The sequence below is a fragment of the Papio anubis genome, chromosome 9 (genome assembly GCF_008728515.1).
Source record: "Papio anubis isolate 15944 chromosome 9, Panubis1.0, whole genome shotgun sequence".
NCBI lineage: Eukaryota > Metazoa > Chordata > Mammalia > Primates > Cercopithecidae > Papio > Papio anubis.
The window spans coordinates 48,996,215-49,018,014 of NC_044984.1; the positions used below are offsets into that span (position 1 = coordinate 48,996,215).

Here is a 21,800-nt window from a genome sequence, read left to right on the forward strand (position 1 = left end):
CAGCTGTATGTTTTAAAAATCAAAAGCAACAAGAAAAGCAGCCTCATGGCTGGTGCACTCTAGAATTAAGGCTATATTAAGCATTTATTCTTATTTCCTCAGCTTTGGGGCTGGGACAAGGGTCCTCAAAACCCTGCTATTTCCTTACTTCTAATTGTGATTCTCTAGCCCTCCTCAACCACAAAAAGAAAAGGATAAAGTAGGACATTTCTTGGGGGACAAACGCAGAAGGATATGATCAGACAAATTTCTCAATATAATAGCAACACAAGAAGAAACCAAAAGGAAATATTTTGCTGAGTAAGGAGAAAAGGTTGTGTCAACATGCTAATAATGCCAGGGCCTGTCACTTTCCAAGGTGATAGTCTTTTAGGAACATGCCTTTATTTTTATTTATTTATATTTTTTAGAGACAGGGGTCTCACTACATTACCCAGGCTGGTCTCAAACTTCTGGCTTCAACAATTCTCCTGCCTCAGCCTCCCAAAGTGCTGGGATTACAGGTGGTAGCCACTGTGCCTGGCCATGAAAATTCATTTTAAAAAATAAGATACAACTATAAGTTTGAGGGTAGAAAAAGGCAAGAGCATTAATATTTTGGGGACTCTTGGTGGTAAATCCAGGAGCCAAGAATGCAAGAGACTTTTAACTGCTATGAATACTTAAAATTGATATTGTGGCCAACAGCTCACCTCTAAAACTTTCCCACTGAAAATAATGGCATAGAAGGGAAACTCGGGTCCACTGAGAAGTGAGGGTCAGGTTTGAAGCCTCTTTGGTAACAGGAATGCTTTGGGAGGCCACAAAAGTTGGCAGGCTTGGAGGGTGCCTAGCACCTTGGCACAAGCAAGCACCAGGCAAACACTCACACCTACATAATATACAGTCTAAATATGAGGAATGGAAAGAAATCATACATACATACCATATGTGATAATAAAGACAATTATACCCTACCCCATCATCCTCATGTACTATAGCTAAAAATCTCCACAGTTAATAATCTTGTCATTTTATCACAAATTGATATCACTTTACAGAAGCAGAAGTGGAGAGTGCTAAAAGCAAGACCAAAAGTCCTGGGGCTAAAAAGAGTGTCTTGACAAATTTCAGTGTAAAATTTCAAATCTTCCAAAGGATGGAGTAATTCTGGGAGGATGAGTGAGGATGAACAACAGAGGGTGGCCCAGAAGACCACACCAGAAACCCTGTATTCTCCTGGGTAGAGCTGAACAAGGTTGGGAAAGCCCCAACAGGTAGGCAGTTGCTATTGGCTTTTTAACAGACGGGCAACATCCTTTCCATCTCAACATGTCAGAACAAAGGCCAGCTAGTCAGCAACATGTTCTAAGAACCAAAGCAAGAAACCAAAATTCAACATCATTGTGACAAAATCCCCCAATCTAAAAATCAAGACTCTAAGGTGATTAAAAAGTTAAAACTCATCTTGAGGTCACAGGGGAGCAGAAGGAAGAGATCAGGGCAAAGGAAAAAAAAATTGTGGGTATTACACTCAGTATGTAAATGCCTGGTCTTCACAGAGAGACACTCATCATTAATCAGACCATCAGTTATGTTACAAGAGAACCAATACCAACATTTCTCCTGTGGAGCACAGTGATAAGCACATTTTTTATGGATGTGTTTAGGATAGAAAGGGGTGGGTAGAAGGGAGAGGAGGCAGGAAGGTGAATGTATTATGTACAAAGAGAAATGACAGAGACCATCCCCTCCTTTAGCTCTTTGCTGTTTCTTTCTCTTTGTTTTCCGCATCCTCAGGATATGCATGCCATGTCAGTCTCTCTTCATAAAATGCTATCACAATTTGTGGACATTTCACGTTAGCTTCTTTTGCAAGAACCAGGTCAGCTTCATCTGTGTCTTTCCTGGAGAGAAATAATATGAGATTTAAAAGGAGAGGAAGAGTGAAAGAATCTGTCCAGACGTAAGTTTATGTCATTATATGGATTTAATTGACTTGAGTTCCTCCTCACCTTGGTGTCAAGGTGAAAAGGACCCTTTCAATATTTTCAAGAAGAAATTTAAGTAAATGGATTAATACCTAATATACAGAAACAGATGTCTGTAGCTAGAATTTAGATGTAAACCATGGTAGGCTTAGGTTAAAAAACTGAATGATAAATAATATTAATCTGCTTCCAAAATTTTTATTTGTGAATACAAGCATGTGAGTGAACCCAATCAAACCTACATTCAGCTCTATTAATTATGCATAAGTCAATTATACACAGGTTGGTCAATCCAGTTTCCAGATCATCTAAGTGAAGGGGTCTTAACCCTCCTCATTTTGTGTCTGTTTAAATACTTATTACCCCTCTGGTCAGAACTGTGGATTGGAACAACAAGCAAATAAAAATTTAGCTACAAATTTCAATTATCTCAGTTACACAACCTCTACTACCAAGTATAACAAAAAAATCTAGCCACATGGTTCCTTAAACATGATTCCAAATCAGTTTTTAAAAAATTAAAATTATCCTGAGAAGCCCAGGCACAGTAGCTCACGCCTGTAATCCTAGCACTTTGGGAGGCTGAGGCAGGTGGATCGCTTGAGCCCAGGAGTTCGAGACCAGCCTGGGCAACATGGCAAAACCCATCTCTACCAAAAAATACAAAAATTAGCTAGGCATGGTGGTGCACACTTGTGGTCCCAGCTACTTGGGAGGCTGAGGTGGGAGGATCACTTGGGCTTGGGAGGTGGAGGTTGCAGTGAGCTGAGATTGAACCACTGAACTCCAGCCTGGGCAACAGAGCGAGACCCTGTCTCAAAATAAATAAATAATAAAAAACAAAATAAAATTATCCTGAGATGTGGACAAGAAAAATTACCACCTTATTGGAGCAGATACTCAAATATGGACTACAGTGGAAAAAGCTAATTAATGTTAATGTAAATCGTAAGTAACCACATATGGCTGAGTAGGAAAAAGCAGTCCAGCCCAGGAGCAGTGCCTCATACCTATAATCCCAGCACTTTGGGAGGCCGAGGTGAGAGAAGCACTTGAACCCAGGGCAACATAGGAAACCTGGTCTCTTCAAAAAAAATTTTAAAAATTAGCAGGCCATGTTGGCATGCACCTGTAGTCCCAGCTACTCAGGAGACCTAGGTAGGAAGATAACTTGAGCCCAGGAGGTCAAGGTTGCAGTGAGCTGTGATCACGCCACTGCACTCCAGCCGGGGTGACAGGGCAAGACACTGCCTAAAATAAAATTTTTAAAAAGCAGTCCAGCCTGGGCGTGGTGGCTTACACCTGTAATCCCAGCACTTTGGGAAGCTGAGGCAGGTGGATTGCTTGAGCTTAGGAGTTCGAGACGAGCCTGGCCAACATGATGAAACTCCGTCTCTACTAAAAATATAAACATTACCCAGGTGTGGTGGCACATGCCTATAATCCCATCTACTTAGGTGGTTGGGGGATGAGAACTGCCTGAACCTGGGAGGCGAAGGTTGCAGTGAGACGAGATGGTACCACTGCACTCCAGCCTGGGTGATAAGGCAAGACTCTGTCTCAAAAAACAAAACAAAACAAGCAGTCCATATAGCTCCTTACTTCTGAATATGGCAAATCTTCCAATACAGGTTTCTGGGTAATTTACCAGCAGTACTCTCATCAGATAAAATATTAAGCCTTTTGATTATATAACTTTTTTTGGGGCGGGGGGACAGTCTCTCGCTCTGTTGCCCAGGCTAGAGCGAAGTAGTGCAATCTTGGCTCACTGTAAGCTCCGCCTCCCGGGTTCACACCATTCTCCTGCCTCAGCCTTCCGAGTAGCTAGGACTACAGGTGCCCGCCACCAAGCCCGGCTACTTTTTTTTTGTATTTTTAGTAGAGACGGGATTTCACCATGTTAGCCAGGATGGTCTCACTCTCCTGACCTTGTGATCTGCCCATCTCGGCCTCCCAAAGTGCTGGGATTACAGGCGTGAGCCACCACGCCCGGTCTTGATTATATAACTTTTAAGGTAACATGTTTCTTTAGTGGCACTGTAACATAAACCCTCTATGTATCACAAATCCAGAATACTTGGAAACAGAGAGGTAGTGAGGGCCACACCATAAATCACCCTGTCTTTAAGAAATCAAATTAGGGCTGGGCGCAGTGGCTCACGCCTGTAATCCCAGCACTTTGGGAGGCCAAGGCAGGCGGATTGCTTGAGGTCAGGAGTTCAAGACCAGCCTGACCAACATGGCAAAACCCCATCGCTACCAAAAATACAAAAATTAGCCAGGCATGGTGGTAGGTGCCTGTAATCCCAGCTACTTGGAAGGCTGAGGCAGGAGAATCGCTTGAACCCGGGAGGCGGAGGTTGCAGTGAGCCAAGTTCGCGTCACTACATGCCAGGCAAAACAGACTCCGTCTCAAAAAAAGAGAAATCAAATTGAGAAGAACTACTTCCTTTTCATCTTAGCGCCATTCTCTCTCTATAGAATGAAATAACTTGTGCTTTGGCCAGTATTAGCTTTAATGCTTTTTGTTGAGATTATTTTTCTCTTTCAGACATTATTCAGCAGGTTTGGCCCTCAGGGATGGCAGAAAGCCTCATTTGATGTCTAGCCCAGGGTCACAGGCCCATAGTCTTACAGTATGTAATTCAGAACTGTGTAAACAAATGGTTAAGTCATGTTGTTTTATATATATATATATATATTTATATATATATATATATTTTTTTTTTTTTTTTAAGAGACGGAGTCTCGCTCTGTCACTCAGGCGGGAGTGCAATGGCTGGATCTCAGCTCACTGCAACCTCCGCCTCCCAGGTTCAAGCAATTCTCCTTTCTCAGTCTCTCAAGTAGCTGGACTACAGGCATGCACCACCACGTCCAGCTAATTTTTGTATTTTTAGTAGAGATGGGGGTTCACCACGTTAAGCAGGTTAGCCTCGAACTCCTGACCTCAAGCGATCCGCCTGCCTTGACCACCCAAAGTGTGGGGATTACAGGTGTGAGCCACTGCACCCAACCTTTACATATTTTCTACCTCAAATTTACCTTTTTTTCTGATATGCAATCTAATATAATTTGGCTTAATAGCAAGCCATTCTGAAGCATAATTCCCATTTAACACCAATAATTGGTATCAGCAAGGATCTCTTGATATTCCAGGAGTTCAAGACCAGCCTGGCTAACACAGCAAAACCCCGTCTCTACTAAAAATACAAAAATGGGCCAGGCACAGTGGCTCATACCTTAATCCCAGCACTTTGGGAGGCCAAGGCAGGCAGATTACCTGAGGTCGGGAGTTCAAGACCAGCCTGAACAACAAAGAGAAACCCTGTCTCTACTAAAAATATAAAATTAGCCAGGCATGGCAGTGCATACCTGTAATCCCAGCTACTTGGGAGTCTGAAGCAGGAGAATTGCTCGAACCCGGAGGCGGAGGTTGCGGTGAGCCAAGATCGCACCATTGCACTCCAGCCTGGGCAACAAGAGCAAGACTCAGCCTCAAAATTAATTAATTAATTAATTAATTAAAATACAAAAATTAGCCAGGCATGATGGTGGGCGCCTCTAATCCCAGCTACTTGGGAGGCTGAGACAGGAGAATCACTTGAACCTGGGAGGTGGAGGTTGCAGTGAGCTGAGTGAGATCGTGCCACTGCACTCCAGCCTGGGCAACAAAGAGCGAAACACTGGTTCAAAAAAAAAAAATCTCTGACATTGAAAATTCATGGTTTGGGAATACACAATCTTGCCACCCTATCTTCCGCACAAATTCAAGTCACTGGCAAAGAAACACAATTGTAACATGAAGCCAAATCTCTCTCACCATTTCATTAGGAACATTAAATCACCACAGGAATCTGTTGCCCCAATGATCTTTTCTGGTTCCAGTCCTCTCTCAAAGCCCCGAGCGATATCATTGCTCTGCTATAAATAGAAGACGAAGAAAGGTTACAGCTTGTGGAAACAGTAAAGAAACTCCCTGTTTCTAGGCTCAACAAAACACAACCTAAGTTAATATCTCCTGATATCATTTCTGTCACCAATTCAGAAAAATTTTTAGAACTTAATACTAAGTACTGACAGTGACAATGAAGTGACAGTGATGCCAAGAGGTATTTTTGTAAGATGTGATTATCGGCCAGGCACGGTAGCTCAAGCCTGTAATCCCAGCACTTTGGAAGGCCAAGACGGGCAGATCACGAGGTCAGGAGATCGAAACCATCCTGGCTAACACGGTGAAACTCCGTCTCTACTAAAAAATAAAAAAAACTAGCCGGGCGAGATGGCGGACGCCTGTAGTCCCAGCTACTCGGGAGGCTGAGGCAGGAGAATGGCGTGAACCCGGGAGGTGGAGCTTGCAGTGAGCTGAGATCCGGTTACTGCACTCCAGCCTGGGCGACAGAGCAAGACTCCGTCTCAAAAAAAAAAAAAGATGTGATTATCTTTCCTGGAATTCCTCCAGAAGATTGGAGGTGAACCCTCAAAGTCTCTAATGTCCTATAAGATATTCTGGAGTCAGCCAGGCATGGTAGCTCACGCTTGTAATCCCAGCACTTTGGGAGGCCGAGGCGGGCGGATCACAAGCTCAGGAGTTCAAAACCAGCCTGGCCAACACGGTGAAACCCCATCTCTACTAAAAATACAAAAACATAGCCAGGCGTGGTGGCAGGTGCCTGTAACCCCAATTACTCGGGAGACTAAGGCAGGAGAATTGCTTGAACCTGGGATGCGGAGATTGCAGTGAGCAGAGATCGCACCACAGAATTTCAGCCTAGGCAACACAGCAAGACTCCGTCTCAAAAAAAAAAAAAGATACTCTGGAGTCAACATCTAGGAATTCCTCTAATCCCACTCACTTGGAATCTCCTTAATATTGTAAATAAGCTTCTGAAATGTTAAAGAATACCCTGTTTACCCTAACTATATCTTTTCATCTTATGAACTTCAAATATACTACCTCTCTCTCAATCTTTATTTTTTTAGACTTTTAGTTTACCTTAACACTAACCAATAATTTTAACACATTTCACAGTCACCTATATTTATGAAAGAATAGAGGTAAGAATTATGCAAGGCCAATACTATTAAATAGCAAAATTTCAGAGATCACAAACACCAATATCTATATGCTTGGTTGGACAGAAGGCCCTGGTCAATGCCTATCCCCTCTGGATGTAGATGATTGCTAGCATTAGAAGGCAGAACTGGACTGTGATTGAAAACAAAAACAAAAAAGAAAACAAAAACAAAAAACTGGCTTGGTGCAGTGACTCATGCCTGTAATCCCATCACTTTGGGAGGCTGAGACAGGAGGATTGCTTGAGACTGGAAGTTGGAGACCACCATAGGCAACTGTCTCTGTAAATTAGCTGGGCACAGTGGTGCACACCTGAAGTGTGCTACTCCAACTCAGGAGGCTGAGGCCCAGGGCCCAGGAGTTCGAGGCTGCAGTGAGCTATGATCATGCCACTGTGCTCCATGGTGGGCAACATAGTGAGAACCTGCCTCTTAAGACAGAAAGAAGAAAATTTGATAATTGATGAGATGAGTACTGAAACTTGGTCTAAATGCAGTAATACAATCTAGACAAGGAGCACAGGTTCTAATCCAGGTGTAATAATACTGATGAGAGCCAAAAAGCAAAATTTTATACAAGCCAGGTAATTTTTTTTTTTTTTTTTGAGACAGTCTCCCTCTGTTGCCCAGGCTAAAGTGCAGTGGCGCAATCTCGGCTCACTGCAGCCTCCGCCTGCCAGGTTCAAGTGATTCTCCTGCCTCAGCTTCCCGAGTAGTTGGGATTACAGGTGCATGCCACTGCACCTGGCTAATTTTTCCATTTTTAGTAGAGGCGGGGGTCTCACCTTGTTGGCCAGGCTGGTCTCAAACTCCTAGCCTCAGGTGATCCACCCCACCTCGGCCTCCCAAAAGTGCTGAGATTACAGGCGGGAGCCATCACACCCAGTTACGCCTGACTAATTTTTGTATTTTCAACATGGTTTCACCATGTTGACCACACTGGTCTCGAACTCCTGGCCTCAAGTGACCCACATGCCTCAGCCTCCCAAAGTGCTGGGATTACAGGTGTGAGCCACCACACCCGGCCTAAACTAGAGAATTTTTAAAAACTTTATTATGGAAGATAATGTTAGCCTCTCCAGTGACAACACAAAAAAAAGATTTAGAGGTGCCCAAATGAACTAAATATCTACTGCCTGATTTTCATAATAAAATCTCTTTGATCTTATGTTCACTTGCTTTCCTCTGAGACATACAAAGCATTTGGGGTCCGGGTGGTCCCCAAAGATACCAAAATCCACAATTGGAAGGAAATTCCATGCATGGATCAATGAGAGATACTGACTTTTAAAAACATAGCCTCTTTTAGGGGCGCTTACGGGGAAGAAGTTCCCAGATGTTCACACAGCTGCTCACAGCTGGAATGCTGGCACATGGACTAAGTTGTAAATCATAACTGGCAACTGAAAACAGTTTGCTACATAGGGAGGGAAGGGGAGGCAAATGGAAGAAAAATGTTCAAGTTGCTAAAAAGGAGCCGGGGCGAAGAAAATGCTAAAATCATCATACAGGCAGTAATCTTAAATCAGGCATAATGCAAACTAACAAATTTCTTCTCCAGGGGTCTTAAAAAAGATACACAATCCCCTCCTGTACCTTTAAAACATACAATCACCTATCATCTCAGCTGTCTACCTGACAGCAGCCAGTACTGCTAAGAATGCTATCAGGGGCCCCAGATGAACATTATGATGTAAGGGACATGTGGGGGTTGTTTTCAAGGTTGGCAGCTTCAGAACCTGGCCTAAGAACAAAAACTCTCTGCACTGGCCAGTGCTTCTAAGCCAGATTATTCAGACAGCTCCTTTTTAAAAATGACAGAGGCCAGGCGTGGTGGCTCACGCCTGTAATCACAGCACTTTGGGAGGCCGAGGCAGTTGGATCACCAGGTCAGGAGATTGAGACCATTCTGGCTAACATGGTGAAACCCCGTCTCTACTAAAAATACAAAAAATTAGCCAGGTGTGGTGGCATGTGCCTGTAGTCCCAGCTACTAGGAAGGCTGAAGCAGGAGAATCGCTTGAACCCAGGAGACAGAGGTTGCAGTGAGATCGTGCCACTGCACTCCAGGCTGGGTGACAAAGCAAGACTCTGTCTAAAAAAAAAAAAAAAAAAAAAAAAAAATTCTAATTTTACTGGTCTGGGGTGCATCTTAGGCACTAGAAATTTTTTTAACGTACCCCCCAGGTGATTGTAATGTGTAGACAGGGTTAAGAACTAATGTTCTAGAAAGGTATATATCTAATTACAATGAAGATAAATAGGGATGATTGTGGCTGCTACTCTGGAAGGCTGGAAGATTCCGAAGTAGACTTATGCTTTTATTAAATGTAAAGTGTATGATACATCCTTCACCACAAAAGGCTTCATAACCTTGAAATAAATGAAAGGAGTGGAAGCTGGGGGCGGGAGGAGATGGAAGAGTGTGTGTATTTATGCGCCCACACACAGATGAAAAAAGAGAGAGGCAATAACAGTGCTTATTCTACTTACTTGAGAGCTAAAAATCAGAAGGATTAAAGCAACTAAATCAAACCAAAATTTCATACACTTCCCAAACTGAAGAAGATTCAAAAGACAAAAATTAATTTTGTATGTCAAGTATGTAGAACTAATAGATCGAGAGAATATAAATGCCACTGAACTGTACACTTTAAAATTGTTAATTGAGCCAGGCCCAGTGGCTCACACCTGTAATCCCAGCACTTTGGGAGGCCAAGGCAGGTGGATCACCTGAGTTCCGGAGTTCAAGACCAGCCTGACCAACGTGGAGAAACACCCTCTCTACTAAAAATACAAAACTAGCTAGGCATGGTGGTGCATGCCTGTAATCCCAGCTACTCTGGAAGGCTGAGGTAGGAGAATCACTTGAACCCAGGAGACGGAGGGTACAGTGAGCCAAGAGATCATGCCATTGAACTCCAGCCTGGGCAACAAGAGTGAAACTCCATCTCAAAAAAATAAATAAATAAAAAATAAAAATAAAAATACAAAAATTAGCTGGCTGTGGTGGTACATGCCTGTAATTCCAACTACTCAGGAGGCTGAGACAGGAGAATTGCTTGAACCCAGGAGGTGAAGGTTGCAGTAAGCTGAGATCATGCCCCTGCACTCCAGCCTGGGTGACAGAGCAAGACTGTATCTCAAAAAAAAATAAATAAAAATAAATATTTAATTGTATATTATATGATTTTCACTGCAAAAAAAGATTATCAACGATTGAAAGCAAATGCTATCACTGGAACAAAAAAAAGGGCCGGGTACAGTGGCTCACGGCTGTAATCCCAGCACTTTGGGAGGACAAGGCGGGTGGCTCACAAGGTCAGGGGTTTGAGACCAGCCCAACCAACGTGGTGAAACCCTGTCTCTACTAAAGATACAAAAAATTAGCCAGGCATGGTGGCGTGTTCCTGTAATCTCACCTACTTGGGAGGCTGAGGCAGGAGAATCACTTGAACCCAGGAGGTGGAGATTCCAGTGAGCCAAGATCATACTATTGCACTCTAGCCTGGGTGACAGAGAGATACTCTGTCTCCAAAAAAAAAGAAAAAAGCAAAAAGGAAGTGACATGGTAAACATTCAAAGCCCCGGCCGGGCATGGTGGCTTATGTCTGTAATCTCAACACTTTCGGAGCCAGAGGCAGGCAGATCACGAAGTCAGGAGTTCAAGACTAGCCTGACCAACATGGTGAAACCCTGTCTCTACTAAAAATACAAAAATCAGCCAGGCGTGGTGGCGTGCGCCTATAATCTCAGCTACTACTGAGGCAGGAGAATCGCTTGAAGCCAGGAGGCAGAGATTGCAGTGAGCTGAGATCGAGTCACTGCACTCCAGCCTGGGCAACAGAGCAAGACTCTGTCTCAAAACAAAACATTTCAAAGCCCCTTTCTATTCTTAAAAAATTCACCAATGATCCTCTTTCTCTAAGATAACTAAGTCCTCTACTTATGGAGAAGGCAGAGGAGTGATTTAACAGTTTATAAAGATTTAATTTTGCCACCTTAATACAATTCAGTGGCCACAAATTACATTTCTCACTTAGCCAGGAGAGGGAGCTGTAATCAACATACCTCCCTGGAAGCTCTTTTGTTCAACAATTTACCTCATAGGTCCATCCTTACAATAGAAATAACCAAAATACGATACTTCTATGTATTATTATTATTATTTTGGCGGCAAAAGAATAGTTTGTGGGGAAAAAGGGGAAGGAAGCTTACCTCTCTCTTTTTTTTGGATTTGATATCATCGGCACTGTTTGAGAAATTGGATTTCCTCTTGTTACTTTCTGACTTCTCCCTGGGTTTATTATTTTCACCCTCCTTCATCTTCTTATACTTTTTCATAAATTCGGAAATTAGCTCAGGGCAATCCAAGTTTTTCTCAGGTTCCCAAGTATTGTGCTCCCTGGGTAAGAAAAATGGGAAAATTTAAAAAAAAAAGGGGGGGGGGGGAAGAGTAAAGAATGAGGAAAAATATCCAATGCCTTATTTCAAAGAGGACATTCAGACAAAAAGCACAGAGAAACCCTACGCTTTAAAGAAGATAACAAATTTGATCCTAGATTTCTACCCAGGAAAAATATATATATAAAAAAAGGCCCACACAAAGACTTATTTACAATTGTTTACAGCAGCATTTTAATAGTCAAAAACAGAAAACAAATTCAAATGTTCATCAATGGATAGTGACATGGAAAAACAAAATGTGGTATATCCATACAAAGGAATATTATTCAACAAAAATAAAATACTACAACATGCTACAACTTGGAAGAAACCCAAAAACATTATACTAAGTGAAAGAAATAAGACACAAGATACTACATATTGTCTAATTCCATTTATATGAAATGTCTGAGAAAGACAAAGTTATAGAGACAGAAAGCAGATCAGCCAGGCACGGTGGCTCACACCTGTAATCCCAGCACTCTGGGAGACCAAGGCAGGCAGATCACTTGAGGTCAGGAGTTTGAGACCAGCCTGGCCAACACAGTGAAACCGTAAAAAATAGCTTGGTATGGCGGTACACACCTGTAGTCCCAGCTACTTGGGAGGCTGAGGCAGGAGAATCGCTTGAGCCCAGGAAGGGGAGGTTGCAGTGACCTGAGATTGCACCACTACACTCCAGCCTGGGAGAAAAAGCCATACTGTCTCAAAAAAAAAAAAAAAAAGCAGATCAGTGATTGCCTGGGGCTGAGGGAGTTGTAATTAACTACAAACGGGAATCAAGAGAATTAATTTTGGGGGACACGAAAATGTTCTAAACCTGGATCACAGTGGTGGTTGCATAGCTCTATAAATTTACTACAAATCATTTAATTGGAGCCAGGCACAGTGGCTAACGCCTGTAATCCCAGCACTTTGGGAGGCACTCAGGAGTTCAAGACAAGCCTGGTCAATATTGCAAAACCCTGTCTCCACTAAAAATACAAAAATTAGCTGGGCTTGGTGGTGCACACCTGCAGTCCCAGCTACTCAGGAGGCTCGGACATGAGAACTGCTTGAATCTGGGAGGCTGAGGTTGTAGTGAGCCAAGATTAAACCACCGCATTCCAGTCTGGGCAACAGAGTGAGACACTATCACCAAAAAAAAAAAAAAAAAAAATCATTTAATTGGGCTGGGCGCAGTGGCTCACGCCTATAATCTCAGCACTTTGGGAGGCCAAGGTGAGGAAATCACTTGAGCCCACCAGTTCAAGACCAGCCTAAGCAACATAGCAAGACTCTGTCTCCACAGAAACTTTAAAATTACTCAGGCATGGTGGCTTGCACCTGTAGTCCCAGCTACTTGGGAGGCTGAAATGAGAGGATCCCTTGAGCCCAGAAGGTTGAGGCTGCAGTGAACCGTGACAGTACCACTGCACTCCCACCTGGGTAACAGAGTAAGATACTGTCTCAAAAAAAAAAAAAAAAAAACAACAAACAAACAAAAAAGAAAATCACTGAATTTGTACAATTTTTTTTTTTTTTAAGATGGGAGTCTCACTCTGTCTTGCAGGCTGGAGTGCAGTGGTGTGATACCGGCTCACTGCAACCTCCGGGTTCAAGCGATTCTCTGGCCACAGCCTCCCCGGTAACTGGGATTACAGGCGTGCGCCACCAATTTTTGTATTTTTAGTAGAGACAGGGTTTCACCACATTGGCCAGGCTGGTTTCGAACTCCTGACCTCAAGTGATCCGCCTGCCTCGGCCACTCAAAGTGCTGGAATTTGAGTGGCCACCGTATCCAGCCTGAATTGTACAATTTCAATGGGTGAATTTTATGGTGTTTATACCTCGATAAAGCTGTTTAAAAACCCAAATTTCAGCCAGGCACGGTGGCTCATGCATGTAATCCCAGTACTTTGGGAGGCTGAAGGGGGTGGATCACCTGAGGTCAGGAGTTCCAGACCAGCCTGGCCAACATGGTGAAACCCTGTCTCTACTAAAACTGCCAAAATCATGGCTGGGCGCGATGGCTCACGCCTGTAATCCCAGCACTTTGGGAGGCTGAGGCGTGCGGATAACAAGGTTGGGAGTTCGAGACCATCCTGGCTAACACGGTGAAACCCCATCTCTACAAAAACTACAAAAATTAACCAGGCGTGGTGGCACATGCCTGTAGTCCCAGCTACTCAGGAGGCTAAGGCAGGAGAATCACCTGAACTCAGGAGGCAGAGGTTGCAGTGAGCCAAGATCAGGCCACTGCACTCCAGCCTGGGTGACACATGAGACTCCATCTCAAAACAAAACAAAACAAAAAACAAAAAATTATCTGGGTGTTGTGGTGCACACCTGTAATCCCAGCTACCTGGGAGGCTGAGGCAGGAGAATCACTTGAACCTGGGAGGTGGAGGTTGCAGTGAGCCAAGATTGCACCACTGCACGCCAGTCTGGGTGACAGAGCAAGACTTCCTTTCAAAAAAAAAAAAAAAAAAAACTTTGCTGGCTAGGCACGGTGGCTCATGCCTGTAATCCCAGCACTTTGGGAGGCCAACGTGGGCAGATCACCTGCGGTCAGGAGTTTGAGACGAGCCTGGCCAACATGATGAAACCCTATCTCTACTAAAAATACAAAAATTAGCCAGGACTGGTGGTGCGCACCTGTAGTCCCAGCTATTCAGAAGGCTGAGGCGGGAGAATCACTTGAACCCAGGAGGAGGAGGCTGCAGTGAACTGAGATCACGCCACTGCACACCATCCTGGGCGACAGAGCAAGACTCCATCTCAAAAAATAAAAAATAGGCCAGGCGAGGTGGCTCATGCCTATAATCCCAGCACTTTGGGAGACCAAGGCGAGCAGATCACGAGATCAGGAGATGGAGACCATCCTGGCTAACATGGTGAAACCCGGTCTATACTAAAAATATAAAAAATTAGCCAGACATGGTGGCGCGTGCCTATAGTCTCAGCTACTCGGGAGGCCAGGCAGGAGAACTGCTTGAACCCAGGAGACAGAGGCTGCAGTGAGCCGAGATCGCGCCACTGCACTCAAGCCTAGGCGACAGAGTGAGACTTCGTCTCAAAAAAAAAAATGAGGCCGGGCGCGGTGGCTCAAGCCTGTAATCCCAGCACTTTGGGAGGCCGAGACGGGTGGATCACGAGGTCAGGAGATCGAGACCATCCTGGCTAACACGGTGAAACCCCGTCTCCACTAAAAAATACAAAAAACTAGCCGGGCGAAGTGGCGGGCGCCTGTAGTCCCAGCTACTCGGGAGGCTGAGGCGGGAGAATGGCGTGAACCTGGGAGGCGGAGCTTGCAGTGAGCTGAGATCCGGCCAAGGCACTCCAGCCTGGGCGACAGAGCAAGACTCCGTCTCAAAAAAAAATAAAAAAAAAAAATGAAAAAAATAAAAATAAAAATAAAAATAAATAAATAAATAATTCTTAAAAATAAAAACCCAAATTTGAATTCTGGTTTCAAAGTGGCAAAAACAGAATGATTTCACACATACAATCATCTGTGCAACTCCCGGAAAGGACAACTTAATAAATAATAAATTATGCAGCCAGGTGCGGTGCCTCATGCCTGTAATCCCAGCACTTTGGGAGGCCGAGGCAGGCAGGTCAAGAGGTCAGGATATCGAGACCATCCTGGCTAACATGGTGAAACCCCATCTCTACTGAAAATACAAAAAATTAGCCAGGCGTGGTGGCGGGCGCCTGCAGTCCCAGCTACTCGGGAGGCTGAGGTGAGAGAATGGCGTGAACCCGGGAGGTGGAGCTTGCAGCGAGCCAAGATCGTGCCACTGCACTCCAGCCTGGGCAACAGAGCAATACGCTGTTTCAAAAATTAAGAATAATATATTATGCACTGCCAGTTTATAATCTTAAATAACTGTTACTCATTTTTTTTAGATTTTTTTTTTTTTGAGACAATGCCTCCACCCTGTCACCCAGTCTGGAATGCAGTGGCATGATCACGACTCACTGCAGCCTTGACCTTCCAGGCTCAAGTGATCCTCCCGCCTCAGAATTCCAAGTAGCTGGGACTATAGCAGCGCACCACCATGTCTAGCTACTTTTTTTTTTTTGGGTAGAGATGGGGTCTCACTATGTTGCCTAGGCTGATCTCAAACTCCTGGGCTCAAGCGGTCCTCCTGCCTTGGCCTCCCAAAGTGCTGGTGTTACAGGAGTGAGCTATGACACTCAGCCCATCTTGGGTATTTTATTTGTTGGTTTTATTTATTTATTATTTTTTATTATGTGTTTTTCTTTTTTTCTTTTTGAGATGGAGTCTGGCTCTGTCGCCCAGGTTGGAGTGCGGTGGTGCGATCTCGGCTCACTGCAAGCTCCGCCTCCCAGGTTCACGCCATTCTCCTACCTCAGCCTCCCGAGTAGCTGGGGCTTACAGGCGCCCGCCACCATGCCCGGCTAATTTTTTTGTATTTTTAGTAGGGACGAGGTTTCACCGTGTTATCCAAGATGGTCTTGATTTCCTGACCTCGTGATCCACCCGCCTCGACCTCCCAAAGTGCTGGGATTACAGGCATGAGCCACAGCATCCGGCCTATTTTTTACTATTTTTTGAGATGGAGTTTTGCTCTTGTCACCCAGGCTGGAGTGCAATGGCACGATCTCGCCTCACTGCAACCTCCGCCTCCTGGGTTCAAGTGATTCTCCTGTCCCAGCATCCCGGGTAGCTGGGATTACAGGTACCCACCACCACGCCCAGCTAATTTCGCCCAACATGGGGCTTCCTCCTGTTGACCAGGCTGGTCTTGAACTCCTGACCTCAACTAATTTGCCTGTCTTGGCCTCCCAAAGTGCTGGGATTACAGGCGTGAGCCACCGCGCCCGGCCTTTGCTTGTTTTAAATAAGGTTTCTTGTTGGGCGCGGTGGCTCACGCCTATAATCCCAGCACTTTGGAAGGTCAATTCAGGCAGATCATCTGAGGTCGGGAGTTTGAGACCAGCCTGACCAACATGGAGAAACCCCATCTCTACTAAAAATACTAAATTAGCCAGGCATAGTGCCGCCTTCCTGTAATCTCAGCTACTCGGGAGGTTGAGTTGGGAGAATCACTTGAACCCGGGAGGCAGGAGGTTGTGGTGAGCTGAGTTCGAGCCATTGCACTCCAGCCTGGACAACAAGAGTGAAACTCCATCTCAAAAAAAATAGTAATAATAATGTTTCTTCAGATGGGAATGATTTGAACACATGCCATAATAACCTGACTCAAGTAGAAAGCAGAAAGATGGAAAAATCTGAGCTATTTACTCTCGACCTAAACAAGTTTCTACAAAAGGAACACAAAATTGAGACAAAATTTATTTCTAAATCATTTGAGCTAATATGGGAAAGCTTCTCCTTTATATCCCTTCTCGCAGCAGAAAAAAAAATTCCTCGGCCGGGCACGGTGGCTCACGTCTCTAATCCCAGCACTTTGGGAGGTGGAAGCAGGTGGATCACCTGAGGTCAGGAGTTCGAGACCAGCCTGGCCAACATGGTGAAACCCCATCTCTACTAAAAATACAAAAATTAGATGGACGTGGTGGCAGGCACCTGTAATCCCATCTAATCGGGGGAGGCTAAGGCAGGAGAATCGTTTGAACCCAGGAGAGGGAGGTTACAGTGAGCCGAGATCGCGCCATTACGCTCTAGCCTGGGCAGTAAGAGCGAAACTCTTGTCTCAAAAAAAAAAAAAAAAAAAAGTTGGCCGGGCGCGGTGGCTCACGCTTGTAATCCTAGCACTTTGGGAGGCCGAGGCGGGCAGATCACGAGGTCATGAGATCGAGACCATCCTGGCGAACACGGTGAAACCCCGTCTCTACAAAAAATACAAAAAAATGGCCGGGCGCGGTGGCTCAAGCCTGTAATCCCAGCACTTTGGGAGGCCGAGACGGGTGGATCACGAGGTCAGGAGATCGAGACCATCCTGGCTAACATGGTGAAACCCCGTCTCTATTAAAAATACAAAAAACTAGCCGGGCGTGGTGGCGGGCGCCTGTAGTCCCAGCTACTCGGAGGCTGAGGCGGGAGAATGGCGTGAACCCGGGAGGCGGAGCTTGCAGTGAGCCGAGATCGCGCCACTGCACTCCAGCCTGGGCGACACAGCGAGATTCCGTCTCAAAAAAAAAAACAAAACAAAACAAAAAAAAAAATTAACCGGGCCTGGTGGCGGGCGCCTATAGTCCCAGCTTCTAGGGAGGCTGAGGCAGGAGAATGGCGTGAACCTGGGAGGCGGCGGAGCTTACAGTGAGCTGAGATCGCGCCACTGCACTCTAGCCTGGGCGACAGAGCGAGACTCCGTCTCAAAAAAAAAAAAAAAGGTCAAGAAAAAAAATTCCTCACACAGTAACTTTTCCCAAAACCCACATACCACATAGTTTACCATTCCAGAGGAAATTAACATACCAATATTGAAAGGTGTACCAACACTATTACACAAGCTGAATAGACTTGGGGGTTGGGAGGAGTCTGTTGAAAGCTAGGAAAGCCAGTCCTATAAGGGGATTATCCCTTTTCCTAACACTTTGGCACTGCTGCTTCTACTTTGGTTTCCACCCAAAAGACAACATAGTATGATTTAAAAAGAGCCTGGGTTGGCCACGGACAGCGATTCACACCTATAATCCCAGCACTTCGAGAGGCCAAGGCAGGCAGATTGGTTGAACCCAAGAGTGCGAGACCAGCCTGGGTAACACAGTGAGACCCTGTCTCTATTTTAAAGATAAAAATATGTAAAAATTTAAATTTAAAAAAATTAAAGTTTTTGAAGAGGCAGGGTCTTGCTATGTTAACCAGACAGGAGTGCAGTGGCTATTCATAGGCCTGATCTCACTAATGCTCAGAACAGGAGTTCTGACCTGCTCTGGTTCACTCCTCCTTAGGCAACCTGGTGGTCCCTCACTCCTGGGAGGTCACTATATTGATGCCAAACTTAATGCAGACACCTGATCCGTTTAGTGCACTATAGCCCAGAACTCCTGGACTCAAGCAATCCTCCCACTTCAGCCTCCCTAGTAGCTGGGACTACAGGCACACACCACCACGCCTGGACTCTAAATGCTTTTATGAGAATCAAAAAAAGCACGAGAGGTAGAATCTGATCACTGTCTAGCACAAAGTAGGCGTTCAGTTATAGACAATGCTGATTTGTTGCAGTCTTTTATGAAATCCAGGGCATTTCTGAAAAAGTAAGGACCAATGTTTAATTTGTCTACCCCAAACCTTATCTTTCCCCCTTTCATCTATGGTACGGCACCAGTAGCTCAATGACAGAGAAAGAGTTTCAAGTATCTTTCAAATACCCCAAATATTTCCAGTGGTGATTCAATGGGCCCAATAAACATCTTCAAAATCTTCAGGTGTTACTTTAGTTCCTATCTGTTAGTGCTCTAGAGGTCTCTCAAACTCAACAGTTCTCATCACTAGTGGAAGCCATGATACCACTCCTCTCTAGAAAGAGGGCATCTTCTGATTGTTGCGCTACCCCATACTTGCACTCTGGGTGCTAGAGATGCTAAGCATCCTGCAAAATGCGTGAATGATCCCACCTACACGCCAATAATTCTCCAGATGAGAAACCTTGATCATGTAATGAAATAACCTCCCGTGTGTTTCAAAGGTTCTTGACACATAGCCTTTATCCAAAAGTATTGGTAAACCACTGTATCTTTCAGTGTATTTAGGTCCTATACTACAGAGCTGTGCCATCCAATATGGTAACCACTAGCCACATCTGCCTATTTGAAATGCAGCTAGTTTGAATGGAGATGCACTATAAAGTGTAAAATATATCCCAGATTTTCAAGTCTTAGCACACACACACACAAAATTTTGTTAATAACTTTTATACTGATTTTAACGCTGAAATAGTATTTTTCATATACTAGGTTAAATAAAATATTATTAAAATTAATTTCACAGCCGGGCACGGTGGCTCACACCTGTAATCCCAGCACTTTGGGAGGCCAAGGCAGATGGCTCACTTGAGCCTGGAAGTTCCAGACCAGCCTGAGCAACATGGCAAAACCCTACCTCTACTAAAAACACAATCACCCAGGCTGGAGTGCAGTGGCACAATCCTGGCTCACTGCAACCTCTGCCTCCTGAGTTCAAGTGATTCTCCTACCTCAGCCTCCCCAGTAGCTGGGATTACAGCTGCCCGCCACCACACCTAGCTAATTTTTTTATTTTTAGTAGATGGGGTTTTGCCATGTTGGCCAGGTGGGTCTCAAACTCCTGACCTCAGGTGATCCGCCCGCCTCAGCCTCCCAAAGTGCTGAGATTAGAGTACAAGCCACCGCGCCTGGCCTTATAAGCACTACTGTTTATCCTTATTCCACTAAGGAGATAAAATGATTAAGGAAATTAGCCAAGGCTATCCAGTTTGTATCATAAATGGTGGAGTTAGAATCTAGATCCAGGCAATCTGACTCCCGAGTCTGTGCTCCTAACCAATTCATTATACTGCCTTTCAAAAGCAGTATCATTAGCACATAAGCTCCACAAGCGGGGAGATTTTGTTTTGTTTACTGCTGTGTCTTCTAACTCTTAGGAAGAGTGCGGGAGGGGGAAGAAAACGACAAAGATGCTCATGATTCCTAAGGAAATAAACCAAAGATGTCTATCTCTACAGAGTACCAAAGCCTGGGGAAAAAAAGAAACTTACTCAGAAAAGCCTTTCCACTTCAGTAGATATTCCACTTGTCCCTTAACTACACGCCTGTCTAGCACCTTCTCCACAACGTACTCCTCCTCATCCTCTGAAGAAGAACTGTCAGCTGTCCGCTTGGTTTTCTTTCCCATGTCGCACACCGTTCCACCTGAAAGACTAAGGCCACCGGGTCCCTGTAAAGGCAAAGGACAAAATAGTTAGAATCCATGTGAAGAGTTAAAAACTTTGTCTCTTCTTGATGGGACGAAAAGGGGATAACACCAAGTTGCCATGTGCCCTGCTCTTGAGTCTCAAATCATTCTACAGATCAGTCCTAAGAATTTAATTTAAAAATGAATCAGTCTTCACTTCCTCAACCACAACCTTCTCTTCGGCTAAAGAGACCAAAATTATTAGAAGGCGCAATTGTCTAACTCTTCTTTCAGATTCCAAAAGACTAGTAGTGTGGTATGTTACTCCTGGCTATGTTTATAACTATTTACAAGCCAGGAACTCAAACAGAAATGTGCAAAATCTTCAGTTAAATCAACCAAGATAAAATTAAAACCTTTTTCTCCAAAGTGAATAAGGGTCTTTATAAAAATGAAAAAAGAAAAGCCACTAAAATATGAGTTTTCTGTGCTCTGAGCATCTTGCCCAGTCTCTCACCAGCACAAAAAAAAGGCTTGCTCAGGCATCTTTCACCACATTTTCAGTGACTTGGTACATTTCCCTTAAACAAATTGAGCTTGTCCCTTCAGAGCATCCATCAGCTCACAAAAGCAAGGCTGACATCTCAAACACACTAAGCTTCCTTTTTAGAAAGCTAATTTGGGGATGGGAGGGAGGCAGAAAGGAGAAAAAAATTTTCAGTCCTAAAATTCAAAATTAGTCACTAGATTGTTGAGTAATTCCCAAGATGTAACTAATCCAAATAGTTAAGAAGGTACCTCTCCTCTTAACTGAAGTTGACTCAGGGCCAAAGGAAGAGGAGGAGGAAAAAGAAGTCTGGCCCCAGACTCAGCATCAACATGAAGCCTCCTCAAAATACAGAGGAACCATTCATAGGCCCAAGGAAAGCTGAAGCAAGGAAACACAAATGGAAATTGAGTTAAGCTCAGAAATATGCACACCAGGGGGTACTCAACAGAGAATCTAGTTTTTAAAATTCCCATGTTGCTCTTCCACAATCATTTTTAAGAATTCTTCCTTAACCATGCTAAATGGCGCCTACAGTCTGGATTACAGAGTAGCAGAAATTGTTTTCTTAGCTGAACTCCATTATTGTTTTCCTGTAATCTTTAAAGATGTTTATCAGCACCCTCTAAATATTTCCACCCTGACCAGAAAACCACTGGGTCAGGGAGGGCCCACTACTAATCTCACAATGATGTTCAAGTCACATAAAAAGTGGCAATTATCAATTCACTTCAAATTAGCAAAACTTTAAAATTTATTACAAGATTATATAGTTGGAAACCATATCCCCAGAACTTATTAGCAATAGGTCTCCCCACCTAAAACACTGCCTATACCCATTACTGCCCTATAAGACTAAGTTTTTATTAAAATACTCTATTTGGAAGAAGTAGTAGGAAAATGTAGGTGCGGGGGGGGGGGGATTAAAATAATTTTTCCATGAATTTAGAAGAGTCCTAAGCTTCAAGAAAAT

The 21,800-nt window shown here is 44.2% G+C and overlaps 1 protein-coding gene across 3 annotated transcripts in view; it reads right to left on the bottom strand.

Moving 5' to 3' along the window:
- Positions 1-1,396: 1,396 nt before the first annotated feature.
- The window catches only part of CBX5 (chromobox 5), a 44,165-nt gene continuing 23,761 nt past the window's right edge, over positions 1,397-21,800 (bottom strand). For all 3 annotated transcript variants that reach the window (XM_003906493.3, XM_003906494.4, XM_003906495.4), the window contains exons 2-5: positions 20,144-20,322; positions 11,265-11,451; positions 5,794-5,894; positions 1,397-1,886 (exon numbers count right to left, since the gene is read on the bottom strand). In XM_003906493.3, coding sequence (XP_003906542.1) covers positions 1,736-1,886; positions 5,794-5,894; positions 11,265-11,451; positions 20,144-20,280 — 576 coding nt within the window. In that variant the 5' untranslated portion in view covers positions 20,281-20,322 and the 3' untranslated portion in view covers positions 1,397-1,735. The remainder of the gene's footprint in view (positions 1,887-5,793; positions 5,895-11,264; positions 11,452-20,143; positions 20,323-21,800) is intronic.